This window comes from Schistocerca nitens, chromosome 7 (assembly GCF_023898315.1).
Source record: "Schistocerca nitens isolate TAMUIC-IGC-003100 chromosome 7, iqSchNite1.1, whole genome shotgun sequence".
Taxonomy (NCBI): domain Eukaryota; kingdom Metazoa; phylum Arthropoda; class Insecta; order Orthoptera; family Acrididae; genus Schistocerca; species Schistocerca nitens.
The window spans coordinates 488,701,501-488,717,290 of record NC_064620.1 but is presented as its reverse complement, the minus strand read 5'-3'; the positions used below and the strand labels follow the sequence as shown (position 1 = coordinate 488,717,290).

Below are 15,790 nucleotides of genomic sequence, written 5' to 3'. Positions count from 1 at the left end.
CGAAACCAAAGCACAAGTGTAACTGTTCTGTGTGTGGAAGTATGACTCAACGTACGCATCTGGCACGGTTCTTCTTCAACAACACAAGAAATTTTAAATATCATTTATACTGAATTAATTAAAGAAAATAGAAATACCATAATTACTCAAGAAAACCAGAATTACACTCTAATACAAGAACACAAGCCAGATGCTTTGTTGACTGAACCTGTAATGAAGCATTATTCAGGACATTGAAATAATGAGAAAGAAAAGAAAAGTAGTTTGTTACCTTAATTTATATCGATGAAAAGCACTCTAGACATTACAATCTCTCCACACCGACTCGCTACTATCACATCTCAACAAGAACTTTTCAGTATCACATCTCAGCAAGCACTGCCTACTAGCTCATCTCAACAAACACTCCTCACTACGACATCTCAGCACTGACTACCACGAGCTCTCCCCAAGCACTGCCCACTACGACATCTCAATAATCACTGCCAGTGGAGGCGGCGGAACAATACTCTCTAGCGCGATCTCTGGCGCTGTGGCTCAGTGTAGCCACCTTTCAATATATGGAAATTATGTCAAATGAAATTAATGTTGCTGTGTTTGGTAAGTTTTCATTCCTCATGTTTTCTTTTAATTCACTTGAGTTCTCAAGACCTTTTTTTGGTTTGTTTGTATACTGTCTGTAGCAGTGTGGCTGTGTCTGTGCGGCTAAGCAGTAAGTTGGTGCTTTGGTAAAGTTAATCAGTGGGTGTATAGGGATACCTGGTTTGTGAAATTTAGGCAATGATTTTAGAGTAGGGACCTTTTGATTTTTCTGTGTCGTTCTTTTAATCTGCGTGTCTATGAATATTAGTTCTGTATTTCTCAGAGTTACCTGTAAGTTCCTTTGGTACTAGTTTATTGGTCAGTTGTTAATTCTGTGATGTTGTTGCTGTGGGTGAATTCTAATGTTTTGGCAATATACTCTTTTTCTTTTCGAGGAAAATCGAATTTCCCTTATAAGATTTTGTGATAACGTTATATTTATTTTTAATTATTTCTGTAGCTTTTTCTTCAGCTGTAATTGTTTTCTTTTATTGTTGCTTTGTTCTGTTTATGTTTTTTATTCTGTCAGCTACTAGTTCACTTGTTACGTTGAGATTTAATTCAGGTGTATTCAGTCTTTCTTGTTGCTTTATGATGTGTTCAGTTTCTGTTACGGTATGCTCTATTGTCCTGTGTGACACCATTGTGTTAATGTTATATTTGGGACCTTTTCAAGCAGGTTGCGTTCTTGTTCGGATAAATTTATATCTCTTAGATTAATCACACTTTTGTGAAAGATTTCTTTGTTGTATTGACTTTAAGATTCATAGATATTTGTGGGATTTATCATTTTGGTGATTTTTTTGTTGGGTTGCCTGTTTTTGTTCTATTCTGTGATCTGTGTATGTTTTAGCACTGTGTATTGATTCATCAAAGAATGACGTATACTTAAAACAATTTACTAGTTCTGTGAACTTCAGTATTGAACCTTTTTCCTTTTCTAAGACCACAGAGAACTGATTTCTTTCATTATCCACACCAATTTGGCTTTCCGTTTTGTTCATTGTGCTGTGGATAACATGTTTACAGTTATGATTACATGGCTGCATATTATTTTATAGGACAAACACAATTTGATGAATTTTATGTGAAGTATTGTATTTTGGAGTTCGATGCTTGTGTTTTGATATTTGCTGAAGAGATGTATAGAAAATATGAAGTAAGTACTAAATAAAATATTGGTACAGATAGGTAGACGATATAATTTGCCCAACAGTGGAATCACAACCGTGTATCAAAGAACTTCATCTCGACAAAAATGCCATCCACCAACAAATACAGTTCATCACAGAAACACAAATGACAAACATAGTTTCAAAGATCTCACCAGACACAAGAGAAACAATAAACATGAGGTTACAGTTTACAGGAAACCCACAATTACCAGCACCACCATTCACAACCAATCCAATCACCCCTTAACTTATAAACTAGCTTTGGTTCAAATGGCTCTGAGTACTATGGGACTTAACATCTGTGGTCATCAGTCCCCTAGAACTTAGAACTACTTAAACCTACCTAACATAAGGACATCACACACATCCATGCCCGAGGCAGGAGTCCAACCTGCGACCGTAGCAGTCGCGCGGTTCCGGACTGAGCGCCTAGAAACTAGCTTTAAAAATTTAGACTGAACAAACCTCCAATGAACGAACGTGGTTACAAGAAGAACTGAACAGAATAAAACAAACAGCAGAGGACCATGGGTATGATACAAATACTATAGACAAAGTAAACAACAAAATACAAAAACAGGAAAACACACACGTGCACACTTGAACTAAACACCACAAACATCAACGACACTTCAGATCTGCGCGCCATATCCCAAGCAATCACACCAGAAACAAGTGAACACTAGGCAGCCACAACAACACGTAATGGCGACGAAACTCTGTATTTGGCGAACAAATCGTAATAGATGCATACCTATCAACAAAAACGCGAGAAATAAGAGTGTTACCTCGATATAAACAAAGCAAAATCACTATGACATCAAAAAGTGTAAATAAAGCGTCAGTTAACTTGATACATAATTAATCTCGGTCGAAAATGCATAATAAAAGGTAAAATAAAATGACTTTTTGTTGTTTGCAGATTAAAAGCTGTAGATTGACTTGTAGTCCTAGATCTGCTACCATAAACTTCCAGTAGTTTCATGTGAGATATATAAACAAATGCACACATCCACTTTATTCCCATATGTACTACAAAAATAGAACCTTTCCAAATGTAGTGTGTGGACAACCCAGAATGCTTCACCTCATTGATAAATATTTCAACTCTGTACTGTATGCAAACCAATGTAACATATTTGACCACATTCGCAAATATTTTTACCAAAAGATTATTTAAAGGTTGACATGAATCAACGATTTTGCATAAGAAAAATGAACAAATGAACTCACTGAAGATAACAGAAAAACTGCTGAAACACGTCAGGGTGAAAACAAAACTACAAATGTGTCTTGCATGAGGCGGAAACCCTCTCCATTGTACTTATCAATGTGACGAAAGAAGAATGTAGGCATGTTTTCACTGTTAAAACTAGATCCCATTTCACACAGTGATACTTCACTGGCCTGTAACGCACCACATACTGCACGACGTAGCTCTGGAATATCAGAAGCCCCACCATAGGTCTGGACAGTACTCTATCATCATTTGCTGAGCTCATTTGCTGAGCGTCGTGACCCCATGAACCAATAGCCAAATCTTCAGCAATGTAATATCTTTCACATGTCAGAGTGAACTAATTCGCAACGAAGTTTGTAATGTAACATGGTCTAGTGGAGAAAAGTATTCAGAACTTTGTATCCGTCAGATACCACGTTTATTTTCCTAAGATCGCATAGACCACTACACCTACATCTACATCCATACTCCGCAAGCCACCTGACGGTGTGTGGCGGAGGGTACCCTCAGACCCTGAGTACCTCTATCGGTTCTCCCTTCTATTCCAGTCTCGTATTGCTCGTGGAAAGAAGGATTGTCGGTAAGCTTCTGTGTGGGCTCTAATCTCTCTGATTTTATCCTCATGGTCTCTTCGCGAGATATGCGTAGGAGGGAGCAATATAATGCTTTACTCTTCGGTAAAGGTATGTTCTCGAAACTTTAACAAAAGCCCGTACCGAGCTACTGAGCGTCTCTCCTGCAGAGTCTTCCACTGGAGTTTATCTATCATCTCCGTAACGATTTCGCGATTGCTAAATGATCCTGTAACGAAGCGCGCTGCTCTCCGTTGGATCTTCTCTATCTCTTCTATCAGCCCTATCTGGTACGGATACCACACTGCTGAGCAGTATTCAAGCAGTGGGCGAACAAGCATACTGTAACCTACATCCTTTGTTTTCGGATTGCATTTCCTTAGGATTCTTCCAATGAATCTCAGTCTGGCATCTGCTTTACCGACGATCAACTTTATATGATCATTCCATTTTAAATCACTCCTAATGTATACTCCCAGATAATTTATGGAATTAACTGCTTCCAGTTGCTGACCTGCTATTTTGTAGCTAAATGATAAGGGATCTATCTTTCTATGTATTCGCAGCACATTACACTTGTCCACATTGAGATTCAATTCCCTGCACCATGCGTCAATTCGCTGCAGATCCTCCTGCATTTCAGTACAATTTTCCATTGTTACAACCTCTCGATACACCACAGCATCATCTGCAAAAAGCCTCAGTGAACTTCCGATGTCATCAACCAGGTCATTTATGTATATCGCGAATAGCAACGGTCCTATGACACTCCCCTGCGGCACACCTGAAATCACTCTTACTTCGGAAGACTTCTCTCCATTGAGAATGACATGCTGCGTTCTGTTATCTAGGAACTCCTCAATCCAATCACACAATTGGTCTGATAGTCCATATGCTCTCACTTTTTTCATTAAACGACTGTGGGGAACTGTATCGAACGCCTTGCGGAAGTCAAGAAACACGGCATCTACCTGTGAACCCGTGTCTATGGCCCTCTGAGTCTCGTGGACGAATAGCGCGAGCTGGGTTTCACACGACGGTCTTTTTCGAAACCCATGCTGATTCCTACAGAGTAGATTTATAGTCTCCAGAAAAGTCATTATACTCGAACATAATACGTGTTCCAAAATTCTACAACTGATCGACGTTAGAGATATAGGTCTATAGTTCTGCACATCTGTTCGACGTCCCTTCTTGAAAACGGGGAAGACCTGTGCCCTTTTCCAATCCTTTGGAACACTACGCTCTTCTAGAGACCTACGGTACACCGATGCAAGAAGGGGGGCAAATTCTTTCGCGTACTCTGTGTAAAATCGAAGTGGTATCCCATCAGGTCCAGCGGCCTTTCCTCTTTTGAGTGATTTTAATTGTTTCTCTATCCCTCTGTCGTCTATTTCGATATCTACCATTTTGTCATCTGTGCGACAATCTAGAGAAGGAACTACAGTGCAGTCCTCCTCTGTGAAACAGCTTTGGAAAAAGACATTTAGTATCTCGGCCTTTAGTCTGTCATCCTCTGTTTCAGTACCATTTGGGTCACAGAGTGTCTGGACATTTTGTTTTGATCCATCTACCGCTTTGACATAAGACCAAAATATCTTAGGATTTTCTGCCAAGTCAGTACATAGAACTTTACTTTCAAATTCATTGAACGCCTCTCGCATAGCCCTCCTCACACTACATTTCGCTTCGCGTAATTTTTGTTTGTCTGCAAGGCTTTGGCTAAGCTTATGTTTGCTGTGAAGTTCCCTTTGCTTCCGCAGCAGTTTTCTAACTCGGTTGTTGTACCACGGTGGCTCTTTTCCATCTCTTACGATCTTGCTTGTCACATACTCATCTAACGCATATTGTACGACGGTTTTGAACTTTGTCCACACCGATAGGCTTAAGAGATTTCTAAATACAGGAAACCACTTTTGATGAATATTTTTTGGCGGTTGTGAAAGCAGTTTTCCATGATTACAGCCTTGAAGTAAAAGAAGAAACCAGCAATTTGAACATTGCTATTATGAAGATATCATCATGTAATAAATTAATAATAAGCATTTAAGTGGGCTCATAGTATAACTGGCAAGAAGCCAATTCTGAAATAATGTGATCCTGTTATGAACTTCAGCTATGGAAACATCAAGAATTTTATGCGAAATACAGGCTTAAGTCCCTACAGGGATTTGTTGTACCGCGCCGTAACGAAAGACTCTGAGAATTTATTTTATGTTCAGGGACCGTGCTGGAGATCATGAGATGCCATTTGCTATGGATATTAATTTACGATTTTTTTTGGGGTTCTCCATTAGTAAAAAAAGAAACGACAGTGTGATCTACTGGAAAACTTACAGGCACCGTTTTCTGCGATGCATAGGACTGCATTCTCGTTACTTTTTCCCCCTCTTTTCCACTCTGGGACAGGCGAGACACAAACGTATTTAAATTTTGCTCGTAATTTCATAAAAGACTCCCTTGGGATGAATCATACTAACAGCACGTACAGCCTCCCACTTCTCAAGTTACTGTGGAAAAAACTGAGGCATTTGGGCGTGTATGTCTTCAGCACGCTCCCTGTACTTCCAATTTGACTCCTTCCATCTAGCCGATCCGATGTGGCCGAGCGGTTCTAGGCGCTTCAGTCTGGAACCGCGTGACCGCTACGGTCGCAGGTTCGAGTCCTACCTCGGGCATGGATGTGTGTGTTGTCCTTAGGTTAGTTAGGTTTAAGTAGTTCTAGGTTCTAGGGGACTGATGACCTCAGAAGTTAAGTCCCATAGTGCTCAGAGCCATTTGAACCAATCCTTCCATCTACAATCAGCTGGAGTGGGCCAACTATTAGCTACAACTCCATTGCTACATACCACTGAAGGACATCCAGAAAGTGATGCATCAGTACCTTCAGGCAGCACGGTAGGACTTCCACAGTAACGGAATTTTCTAACTAGCACAAGGGTTGGAAAAATGTGTGCGGAGAAATCGAGAATATACTGAGAACTCTGCAGGTTAAAATGAACATAATTTGTCAAAAAAAAAAGGTAATGTAATATTCATAACAAAGGATGTTTCATGTCTCTAGGATGCTCGAGGAAGATAAAATAACGTCCTCGGTATCTTTCGTTACGACATACTTCAATATATCCTTCCACGGACTCATTCCTCTATTTTCAATAAAATTCTCGATCTTTCCATAAGTAAATGTTACGGAAGGGACAGCATCCTTACGTTAAGTTCTAAATTGGGTTACTGCCAACGAAAGTATGAGCCCACTTGAAGGTTTATTAATTATTCATTACGTCAAGACCGCATCATATTAGCGATATTCAAATTACTGGTTTCCGCAACAGACTACCACCTTCAGACGTGATTAATCCACTACCAGTTTCATCGTGATGCGTAAAAATTGAAGTTATGCGTTCTCGACATCATGAAGTCGTATAAAATACGTCAAAGAATTGTACATCACGCCTTCAGTATTATACAGACCCGAATAATCGGACTAAACGAAGCGGTTTCAGTTTCGAGAATACTTTATTTGTAATAAATAAAACGTTGAAAGCAAACAAAGTAAACAAAATTTCAGGTTCAGTATCAGCGACAGTGAAGATTATAAAGCAAATAGTTACAATTAGTTTATACTCAAGATCATGACTGTCATACTCGCGTTTCATCTGTCTTCGGGAACAATTTCAAATATTCGATTTCAGTAATAATTTGGTCATTCATAGTAACGAAATTTTGCTTTTCATGTGGACGTCATTCACTATGTGATCAAAAGTATCAGGACTCCCACAAAAACATACGTTTCTCATATTATGTGCATTGTGCTGCCACATACTACCAGGTACTCCATATCAGCAACTTCAGTAGTCATGAGACATCGTGAGAGAGCAGAATGGGGTGCTCCGCGAAACTCAGGGACTTCGAACGTGGTCAGGTGATTGGGTATCACTAGTGACATACGTCTGTACACGAGATTTCCACACTCCTAAGCATCCCTAGGTCCACTGTTTCCGATGTGATAGTGAAGTGGAAACATGAAGGGACAAGTACAGCACAAAAGCGGAAAGGCCGATCTCGTCTGTTGACTGAAGGAGACCGCCGACAGTTGAAGAGGGTCGTAATCTGTAATAGGCAGATTTCTATCCAGACCATTACACAGGAATTCCAAACTGCATCAGGATCCACTGCAAGTACTATGACAGTTAGGTGGCAGGTGAGAAAACTTGGAATTCATGTTAGAGCGGCTGCTCATAAGCCACACATCAAGCCGGTATATGCCAAACGACACCTCGCTTGGTGTAAGAAGCGTAAACATTGGACGACTGAATAGTGGAAAAACGTTGTGTGGAGTGACGAATCACGGTACAGAATGTGGCGATCCGATGGCAGGTTGTGGGTATGGCGAATGCCCGGTGAACGTCATCTGCCAGCGTTTGTAGTGCCAAAAGTAAAATTCGGAGGCGCTGGTGTTGTGGTGTAGTCGTGTTTTTCATGGAGGGGGCTTGCACACCTTGTTGTTTTGCGTGGCACTATCACAACACAGGCGTACATTGTTGTTTTAAGTAACATCTTGCTTCCTAATGTTGAAGAGCAATTCGGGGATGGCGACTGCATCTTTATACGCGATCGAGCACCTGTTCATGATGCACGGCCTGTGGCGGAGTGGTTACTTGACAATAACATCACTGTAATGGACTGGCCTGCACAGAATCCTGACCCGAATCCTATAGAACACCTCTGGGATGTTTTGGAACGCCGACTTCGCGCCAGTCCTCACCGACTGACATCGATACCTCTCCTGAGTGCAGACTCCGTGAAGAGTGGGCTGCCATTCCCCAAAAAACCTTGCAGCACCTGATTGAACGTATGCCTGCGAAAGTGGAAGCTGTCATCAAGGCTAGTGGTAGGCCAACACCATACTGAATTCCAGCATTACCGATGGAGGGTGCCACGAACTCGTAAGTAATTTTCAGCCAGGTGTCCGGATACTTCTGATCAAATAGTGTATATCTAAACATCAGCAACATTCTAGACTGTAAGGAAACAGTGAAAATTATAGCTCATTAATACAAAAGCATTCCTCAATGTTATTCGAAGGCTAGGAGTTAGAGATTGTATCCAGTATTGTGGAAATTACTGACTTTAATTACAAACTAAGATACCAGCAAACACGAGAATCTTACATATTCTGCTCCACCTGGATTTTAGGTTCTGCTTCTAAGACATTGCGTTAGGTCAATGGAGTTATACACTGAGGAGGACGTATTCCACTGCTAAATGCGAATATATCGTCGTTTTGACCTCGTATACTGCGAGTGACGGGTTCTCTCGTAAAGCAGTTGGACGCGCGTTTGTGTTCGGCCCGGAGTACGAGCGTCGCACACCGTTAGACGTAAACAAACAAGTGCACTTGCTGTAGGAAACGTAGGTTCATCCAGACGTGGACACCGTAGTTATGATGCTCAGTCAATCGCCAGCGTCGGATGTGTTGCCATCGAATCAGGTGGAGTGCTCCACCAATAAATACCTCTGGGACAACCCATTCGAAGCTGAACATGTCACCTGTAAATAAAAAAAAAATTTAAAAAAATAAAATAAAAAATTGAACGGCAAAGTTCCTCATTGTGAAACTCCTGCATTGGCCACTAATGTGTTTAAGGAGAAGGAAACTGTAATAGGTGCCCCATTAAAATTAAAATCCACATTAAAACAAGTACCCATAGCAACTGATGTATCGTTCAACTCGATCGCAGAATCAAGAGAGAGCTGTAAATGATCCAGACAGATGAATCATCGACATTTTTCGCAGATCATAAAGAAAGGCCCAGAAGATTTTGGAACTCCCGTTTAAGGTGTACGTTTGACGTTAAACAAACTGTACTACTCAGTGTGCATGGGTCTACAGGTGTGATACTGTTAGTTACGTAAGCCCACCTACATGGCAAAGTCATATCACATCGGATTGGAAAAACGGGTTTTTAATTGTCATGCGACCAAAAACCTCATGAAAAGCGTCAATCAAATCGGTTTTTAACTGTCCTGAGTCCTAAATCCGCATAAAAAGCATCAATCACATCGGTTTTTTGTCCTAAGGTCAAAAGCCGCATAAGAAGCATCAATCAAAATGAAATCGGATTATTAATTGCCATGTGACTGGCACAAAACACGTTCAATATGCTGTCCACCGTTTCCTGCAACAAGTTAAAATCGACAAACAGCATGTTCCACAACTGATGGAAGTTGCGTGCCTTCAACGCAGCTAAGTTTGCAGTTGGAACACAGTTCACATCTTTCAGATAGCCCTACAGCCAGAAGTCACAGGGGTTAGGATCAGGTGATCGGGACGGCCAGGCTGTAGGGAAATAGCCGCTGATAATTCTAGCATTTCCGAAGTGGCATTTCAGCAGCTGCTTAACTGGATTTGTACTGTGCGGAGGTGTGCCATTTTGCATAAAAATGATCCCATCCAGACATACACGCTGTTGGAGCGCTGGAATGATGTGGTTGCGCAAAAAACACTCATAACGCTTACCAGTCACGATACGGGTAACAGGACCGGAAGCACCTATCTCTTCGAAGCAATATGGTCCAATGATAAATGATGCCGTAAACCCTCACAACATAGTGACCTTTTCAGGATGAAGTTGTACTCTTTGATTTGCGAGTGGATTTTTCATTGCCCATATTCGACAATTCTGTGTATTGACGTATTCTGTCAGACGGAAGTGGGCTTCGTCTGTCCACGAAATCTTCCACGGCCGATCATTGCCCACTTCCACGCGAGCAAGAAATTCTAAAGCAAAGGTCTCTCTTGCTGGCAGGTCAAAAGGAAGCAACTCGTGCACATGGGTAAATTTGAATGGATAGCAAAGGAGGATGTTTCGTAGGATTTTACGCACCATGCTCATGGGTATGTAAAACGTTTGGGCAATTCTCTGTGTACTACACATTTGCACACCACCCCTCGTCTCCTCCTGCATTGCCGTGGCCACTGCTTCCACTGACTCCCTCTACTAGGTTGCACACCATAAGAACCCGTCTTTTCGAATTTCCTAATCATTTTCTCCAGACCCCCGGCATTCATCGGACCAACACCTTTCTTCACACCCTTCAGTGTCCTTAACCTCTCCAGAGCGACGTGTGCACAGTCAATATTCTTGTAATATAGCTTTACAAGCATTGCGCGATCGTGCATTGAGAGAGTCATGGCGAACGTCGTAGACGCGGAAGGAGGAAAACTCGTGAACCCGGCGTGTTTATTCCAACTTACATGGGTCGTGCGCATGTCAGGGGTTTTAATTTACGCATTATGACATATACAACGCCATCTATTGATCAATTTTCACACTATTTTTTCCTGCCATACGTTTTCCCCCTTCTCCATAACATTCCGTTGCAACTTGACGTTATTCTGACCAGTGGTGTTATTCCTACAGAGTTTTGAAAGTTTAACTTTAATTATAATCACCCTGTATATTTTTCAATATCTGTCTCCTCATCCGCGCTTTTTTGCATTCTACGGCTTCTCCAAGTAACGTGGACATAATCCCCTGATGTCTGAACACATGTCCCATCATCTGACCTTTCCTGCGTTTCGTACATATTGCATCCCCCATCAATACTGCGAAGAATCTCCAAATTTATTGTCTTATCAATCCATCTAATTTTCAGTATCCTGTAATACCTCACAAACTCTTATAGTTCTTACGTTTTGTCTTTTCCAAAATTCGTGTCTCATTTCCACAATGATACGCTCATAACGCACATTCCCCGAAATTTCTCTCGCAAAACAAACATCTGTTGGCGAAGAATGTTTTCTTAATCTGCTTCTTGTGTCCAGCTCCTGAACAATTTCTTGTAGTTCATGCTTGTTTCTTACAAACGTCGTAAGTACCAAAAATTTGTGAGATATATGGACTTGAGGCATGGAAAGATATTACTAGTTTACAAAACGAGTGGGATAGGATTCTGTTTCAACTCATTACACCGTATAACCGTTCATCACATATAAAAATTGGAATGAATTACAATGTTACAGGTTTTTTTTCGGACCTTTGGATCTTTTATCAGTGTCATACGAAGCTCCTCGATGCGACATCTCCGCATTATGACAAGATTAGTTATGAAGGGCGCTTCCGGTGTAAGATCTAAAAGGTTGCCTAGACCATTCTGTTTTTATGCTGGGGGTTGACATCGCTTAAGAAGATAGCTTGGGGTGTTCGTTGAACTGACAAATATCGCACTTATTAATCTTGTTATCTTTGTTTTTCACTTTTTTTAAAGGTTTATGGCAAATTTTAAAAAATTTCTCTAGCAGAACTTAGCAAAATTCATCGAATAGAACGACGAACATTTTACGTCGGTTAATTTGTCATCAAGAGTGATAGAATGCAGGGAGCGAAAGGTTATTCACAGTTTACATAGAAACCAGAGTGTAGTCATAAGTATTTTAGGATAGGAGCTGGAAGCATTAGTTGAGAGGGGTGTGAGATAGTATTGTAGCCCACTATGGTGTTATTCTGTCTGTACATGGAACAGGCTGAGAAGGAAAGTTCAGGGAGTGGAAATAAAAATTATTAAGTTTGCCAGTGACATTTTTTTTCAAAGACGTGAAGGAACCTAGAACAGCAGTTGAACCGTTTGGCTAGCGTCTTCAAAAGAGGATATTAGATGAACGTCGACAAAAGTAAATGAAGGATAATGGAATACATTCGAATTAATTACGGCAATGATGAGGGGATTTGTGTAGGAAATGAGACACTAAAAGTAGTGGGCAAATTTCGGTATTTGGGCAACAAAATAAGCGATGATGGTCGAGGTAAGGAAGATATAAAACGCAGACTGTCTATAGCAAGAAAAGCATAAAATACTTGTTAACACCGATTACAAACTAAGATTTGGGGAAGTATTTTCTGGAGATAGCAGAGTACGGAAGTGAAATGTGGACGGTAAGCAGTTAAGACAAGAAGAAAATAGCTTATGAAGTATGGTGGTACAGAAGAATGCTGAAAATTAGGTGAGTAGATTAAATAACGAATGAAGACATGCTGCATCGAACTAAGGAAAAAAATTTTGTGGCACAAATTGAGTAAAAGAAGGAATCGGTTGACAGGACAAATTCTAAAGCATCAAGAAATTGCTAGTTTGGTAATGGAGGAAATTAGGTGGGTAAAACTTATAGAGGGGGCAAAAATTCGTACACAGCAAGCAGGTTGAATTGGATGTAGGTTGCAGTAGTTATGTAGAAAAGAATAGGTCTGCCCAGGTTAGACTAGGATGGAAAGCCACATCAAACTAGTATTTGGATGTGAGCCACAACAACACGAACGTGAGAACGAACACGCCCACGGCCTAAGAATTGGAGACTCACTGTGCATCAGCATTTTCCGAGGAGGAGGTATCTTCTTTTCTATCTGGTGAGATAGTCTTGATTACGTAAAACATTAAGCAGTATTGTGTACTTCATTTCCTCACGTTATTTGAAAGCGCGTTTCGATGTTCAAGACAGTGCTGCGCTTATTTCAGTTCAATTTTCTTTCTTTTTAATTTGTGCTGGTACTACCTTAGTAAATTACTCTAACGTTCTCCATCTCCTCATTAACGTTCTTTGTCTTTTGTTTTATGTTGTTGTCTTACGAACATGATGCGCCACCACACATCGACGTGTAATCGTTGGCTAACAAACGTATCTTGGGTGTTTAGTAATGTGCTTTTCAGCCGTTTACTGTGCTGCTACTGCCCCTTTCGATAATTTCGGGACTTATCTTATGCACAGGGGCAACACAAGCATAGCTACGAAAAACAGAAGGCTCAGCAGCAGAGTAGCACAAAGAGTAACGGTAGTAAAATAAAAGGGTAAAACATTGTTCCAAGTGTAATGTTCACAGTAGAAGAAAGCTCTCTTCAAAATATTGCTTGTGCTACTGTGTTTTTCCTGTGTGTCTGCAGTATCATGTGTGGAGTTCCTACTGGAACAAGCAAAACTGATCGGACTGGAATGCAACGTAATCGAGCTGGTTCCTGGGAAACCTATAGTGGTGATGCGATGGGAGGGCACGGATCCCAAGCTCTCTGCTGTGATGCTCAACTCCCACATGGACGTGGTACCGGCCAGGGAGGTGAGTACCCAGCAGACGTAAAAGCGCATAGGCTACCGATATATAACCGCGGAATTTGCTACTCCCATGTGATCTTAAACTTACTCCATGTTTGTGATTGTGTCTAAAATAGCACTGTGCCGTTTCTCGCTATCATACTACACTTACATACACATGTATTTTAGCACGCCAGTGTCGTACATGGAGGAGGTTACATGAACCATCTATCCTATGGTTTCATGCAATGGTTTCATGCAACACTCCACGGTAGACTATCCTGTGCATACCTCTTTACTGTGATAACTATTGCCTTTTACACCCATTTCGATTACTGCTCTCAGGCCCCCATCGTCCTCTACAATTTTTAACCCTCCTTTGCAAACTAACTGATCATTGCTGCATCCCTATCAACCGAGCCGTTCTTTTCCTCAAGTTGTGCCGTGACGCTCATTTCTCCCCACATCGATGCACTACCTCTTCAATAGGTAACTGATCTACTCAGTTAACATTCAGCATTCACCAATAGCACCATATTTCTGATTCCTCTATTCTCTTGTGTGTTCTGTTCCACTTCGGTGCAAAGGTACGCTCCAGACAAATAGTTCAGAAAAGAATCTGCTACCACTTTTCAATTTATAGTAATCAAGCTGAGTATCCAGCGTTGCCCGGATATGTATGTATTCCAGTTTTTATCTTCTCCTTCCCTTCCTCTCTCTCCATCTCCTCCTCCCCCGCTCTGTCAATGTGCTACTCCCCTCTTTCTTTCTGTCCACCTCCTCCATTCCATCTCTCTGTCCACCTCTCCCTGATCGCTCTTCTTCCATTTGCTCAGCCCCCTCTGTCAATCTCTTCCTTCCCCTTTTTGCCCCATCTCTCTCCCCTCTTTCTCCACTTCCTGCCCCGATTTTCTCTATCCATCTCTTCTTCCCCTCTGTGTCCATCATCTCCTTCCTCCTCTCTGTCGATATATTCCTCCCCTCTTCACTCTCCGCGTTATCACCACCACAACAATAGGATGAAATGATAAATCAAGACCCTACGCTGTCGACAGGCGTTGATGTACATCAACGAGGACAGTTGAAAATGTGTCCTCCGACTGGGACTCGAGCCCAGGATCTCCTGCTTACATGGCAGATGCTCCATCCATCTGAGCCACCGAGGGCACAGAGGATAGTGCGACTGCACATCGTAGTGCCCCTGCCCATTACACTCATTACTCGTGGCAGACATTCTTATCGAGTCCCGTAAGAGTTCGGGCAATGCGTGTTCATCCAGAACAGAAGAAGAAGGTCAATGCCCAGTTAGCCTTACCTATATGAAGATGGTAACTATATGAAGATACCATATATGTTTAACATATTTCAATCATATCTGTACACATATTTCTCCTGTATCTCTAGCAGATTTCGGCCAGCTGTTTTGTTTTCATGCAGCTCGATGTTTGTTACGTCATACATCCTGAACAATATGTCATAAAATGATATAATTTTTCTGGTAAATCCAGTGGAATATTCGGACACTGTCTCAAAAAGTTTTGTGAATACAGTTATTAGTAAACAAGGAGTAAATTAAAAGAGCTTGTCTGATGCGGCAGTTTTACTCATGAATAGCGACAACATAGTAAACGATTAACATTTTCCTTTCACTATTTAGTGGTGTGTGTGAGCGATAAAATGTATTGAAAGGTGTAAAATTATGTGTAAAGTTTATTGCATTTCACCAAGTTTTCTCATTATGAAATACTGTAAGTATATAGTCCGGTTATTAGTGCGTTGTGAGCTACATCTATCTTTCACCCCTACCCGTTTGTGTAATATTTGGTTCTTATCCCCACAGTCGTTCTTTCTAGAAAGTAAGTAGTATGTTTACTAAGTTTGGTTGAACCTAATTCAATGGTTTAGGAAGATATGTGGAACGTAGATACTTACATTTACTTTTATAGTATGTGTGAATTTGTATTTATCTTTGTTTCAGAGAAAGTTTGTTCCTGCTACCCTACATTTTCTGTCTTCTCTACTTCTACCATTGTCAGCTTTTTTGCTATTGAAACAGCTACTTTCGGTCTATAATTTCCTAATCGAAAAGCCTCAGCATCATCTAATTTAATACAGCTGCACAAGATTTTAAAATCAGGGC

The 15,790-nt window shown here is 41.0% G+C and overlaps 1 protein-coding gene across 1 annotated transcript in view; it reads left to right on the top strand.

Annotated features, from left to right (window-relative positions):
• The window catches only part of LOC126194932 (aminoacylase-1-like), a 118,814-nt gene that overhangs the window by 38,759 nt on the left and 64,265 nt on the right, over positions 1-15,790 (top strand). Inside the window, exon 2 of the mRNA XM_049933314.1 lies at positions 13,506-13,675. Within this exon, the coding sequence (XP_049789271.1) occupies positions 13,506-13,675 (170 nt within the window). The remainder of the gene's footprint in view (positions 1-13,505; positions 13,676-15,790) is intronic.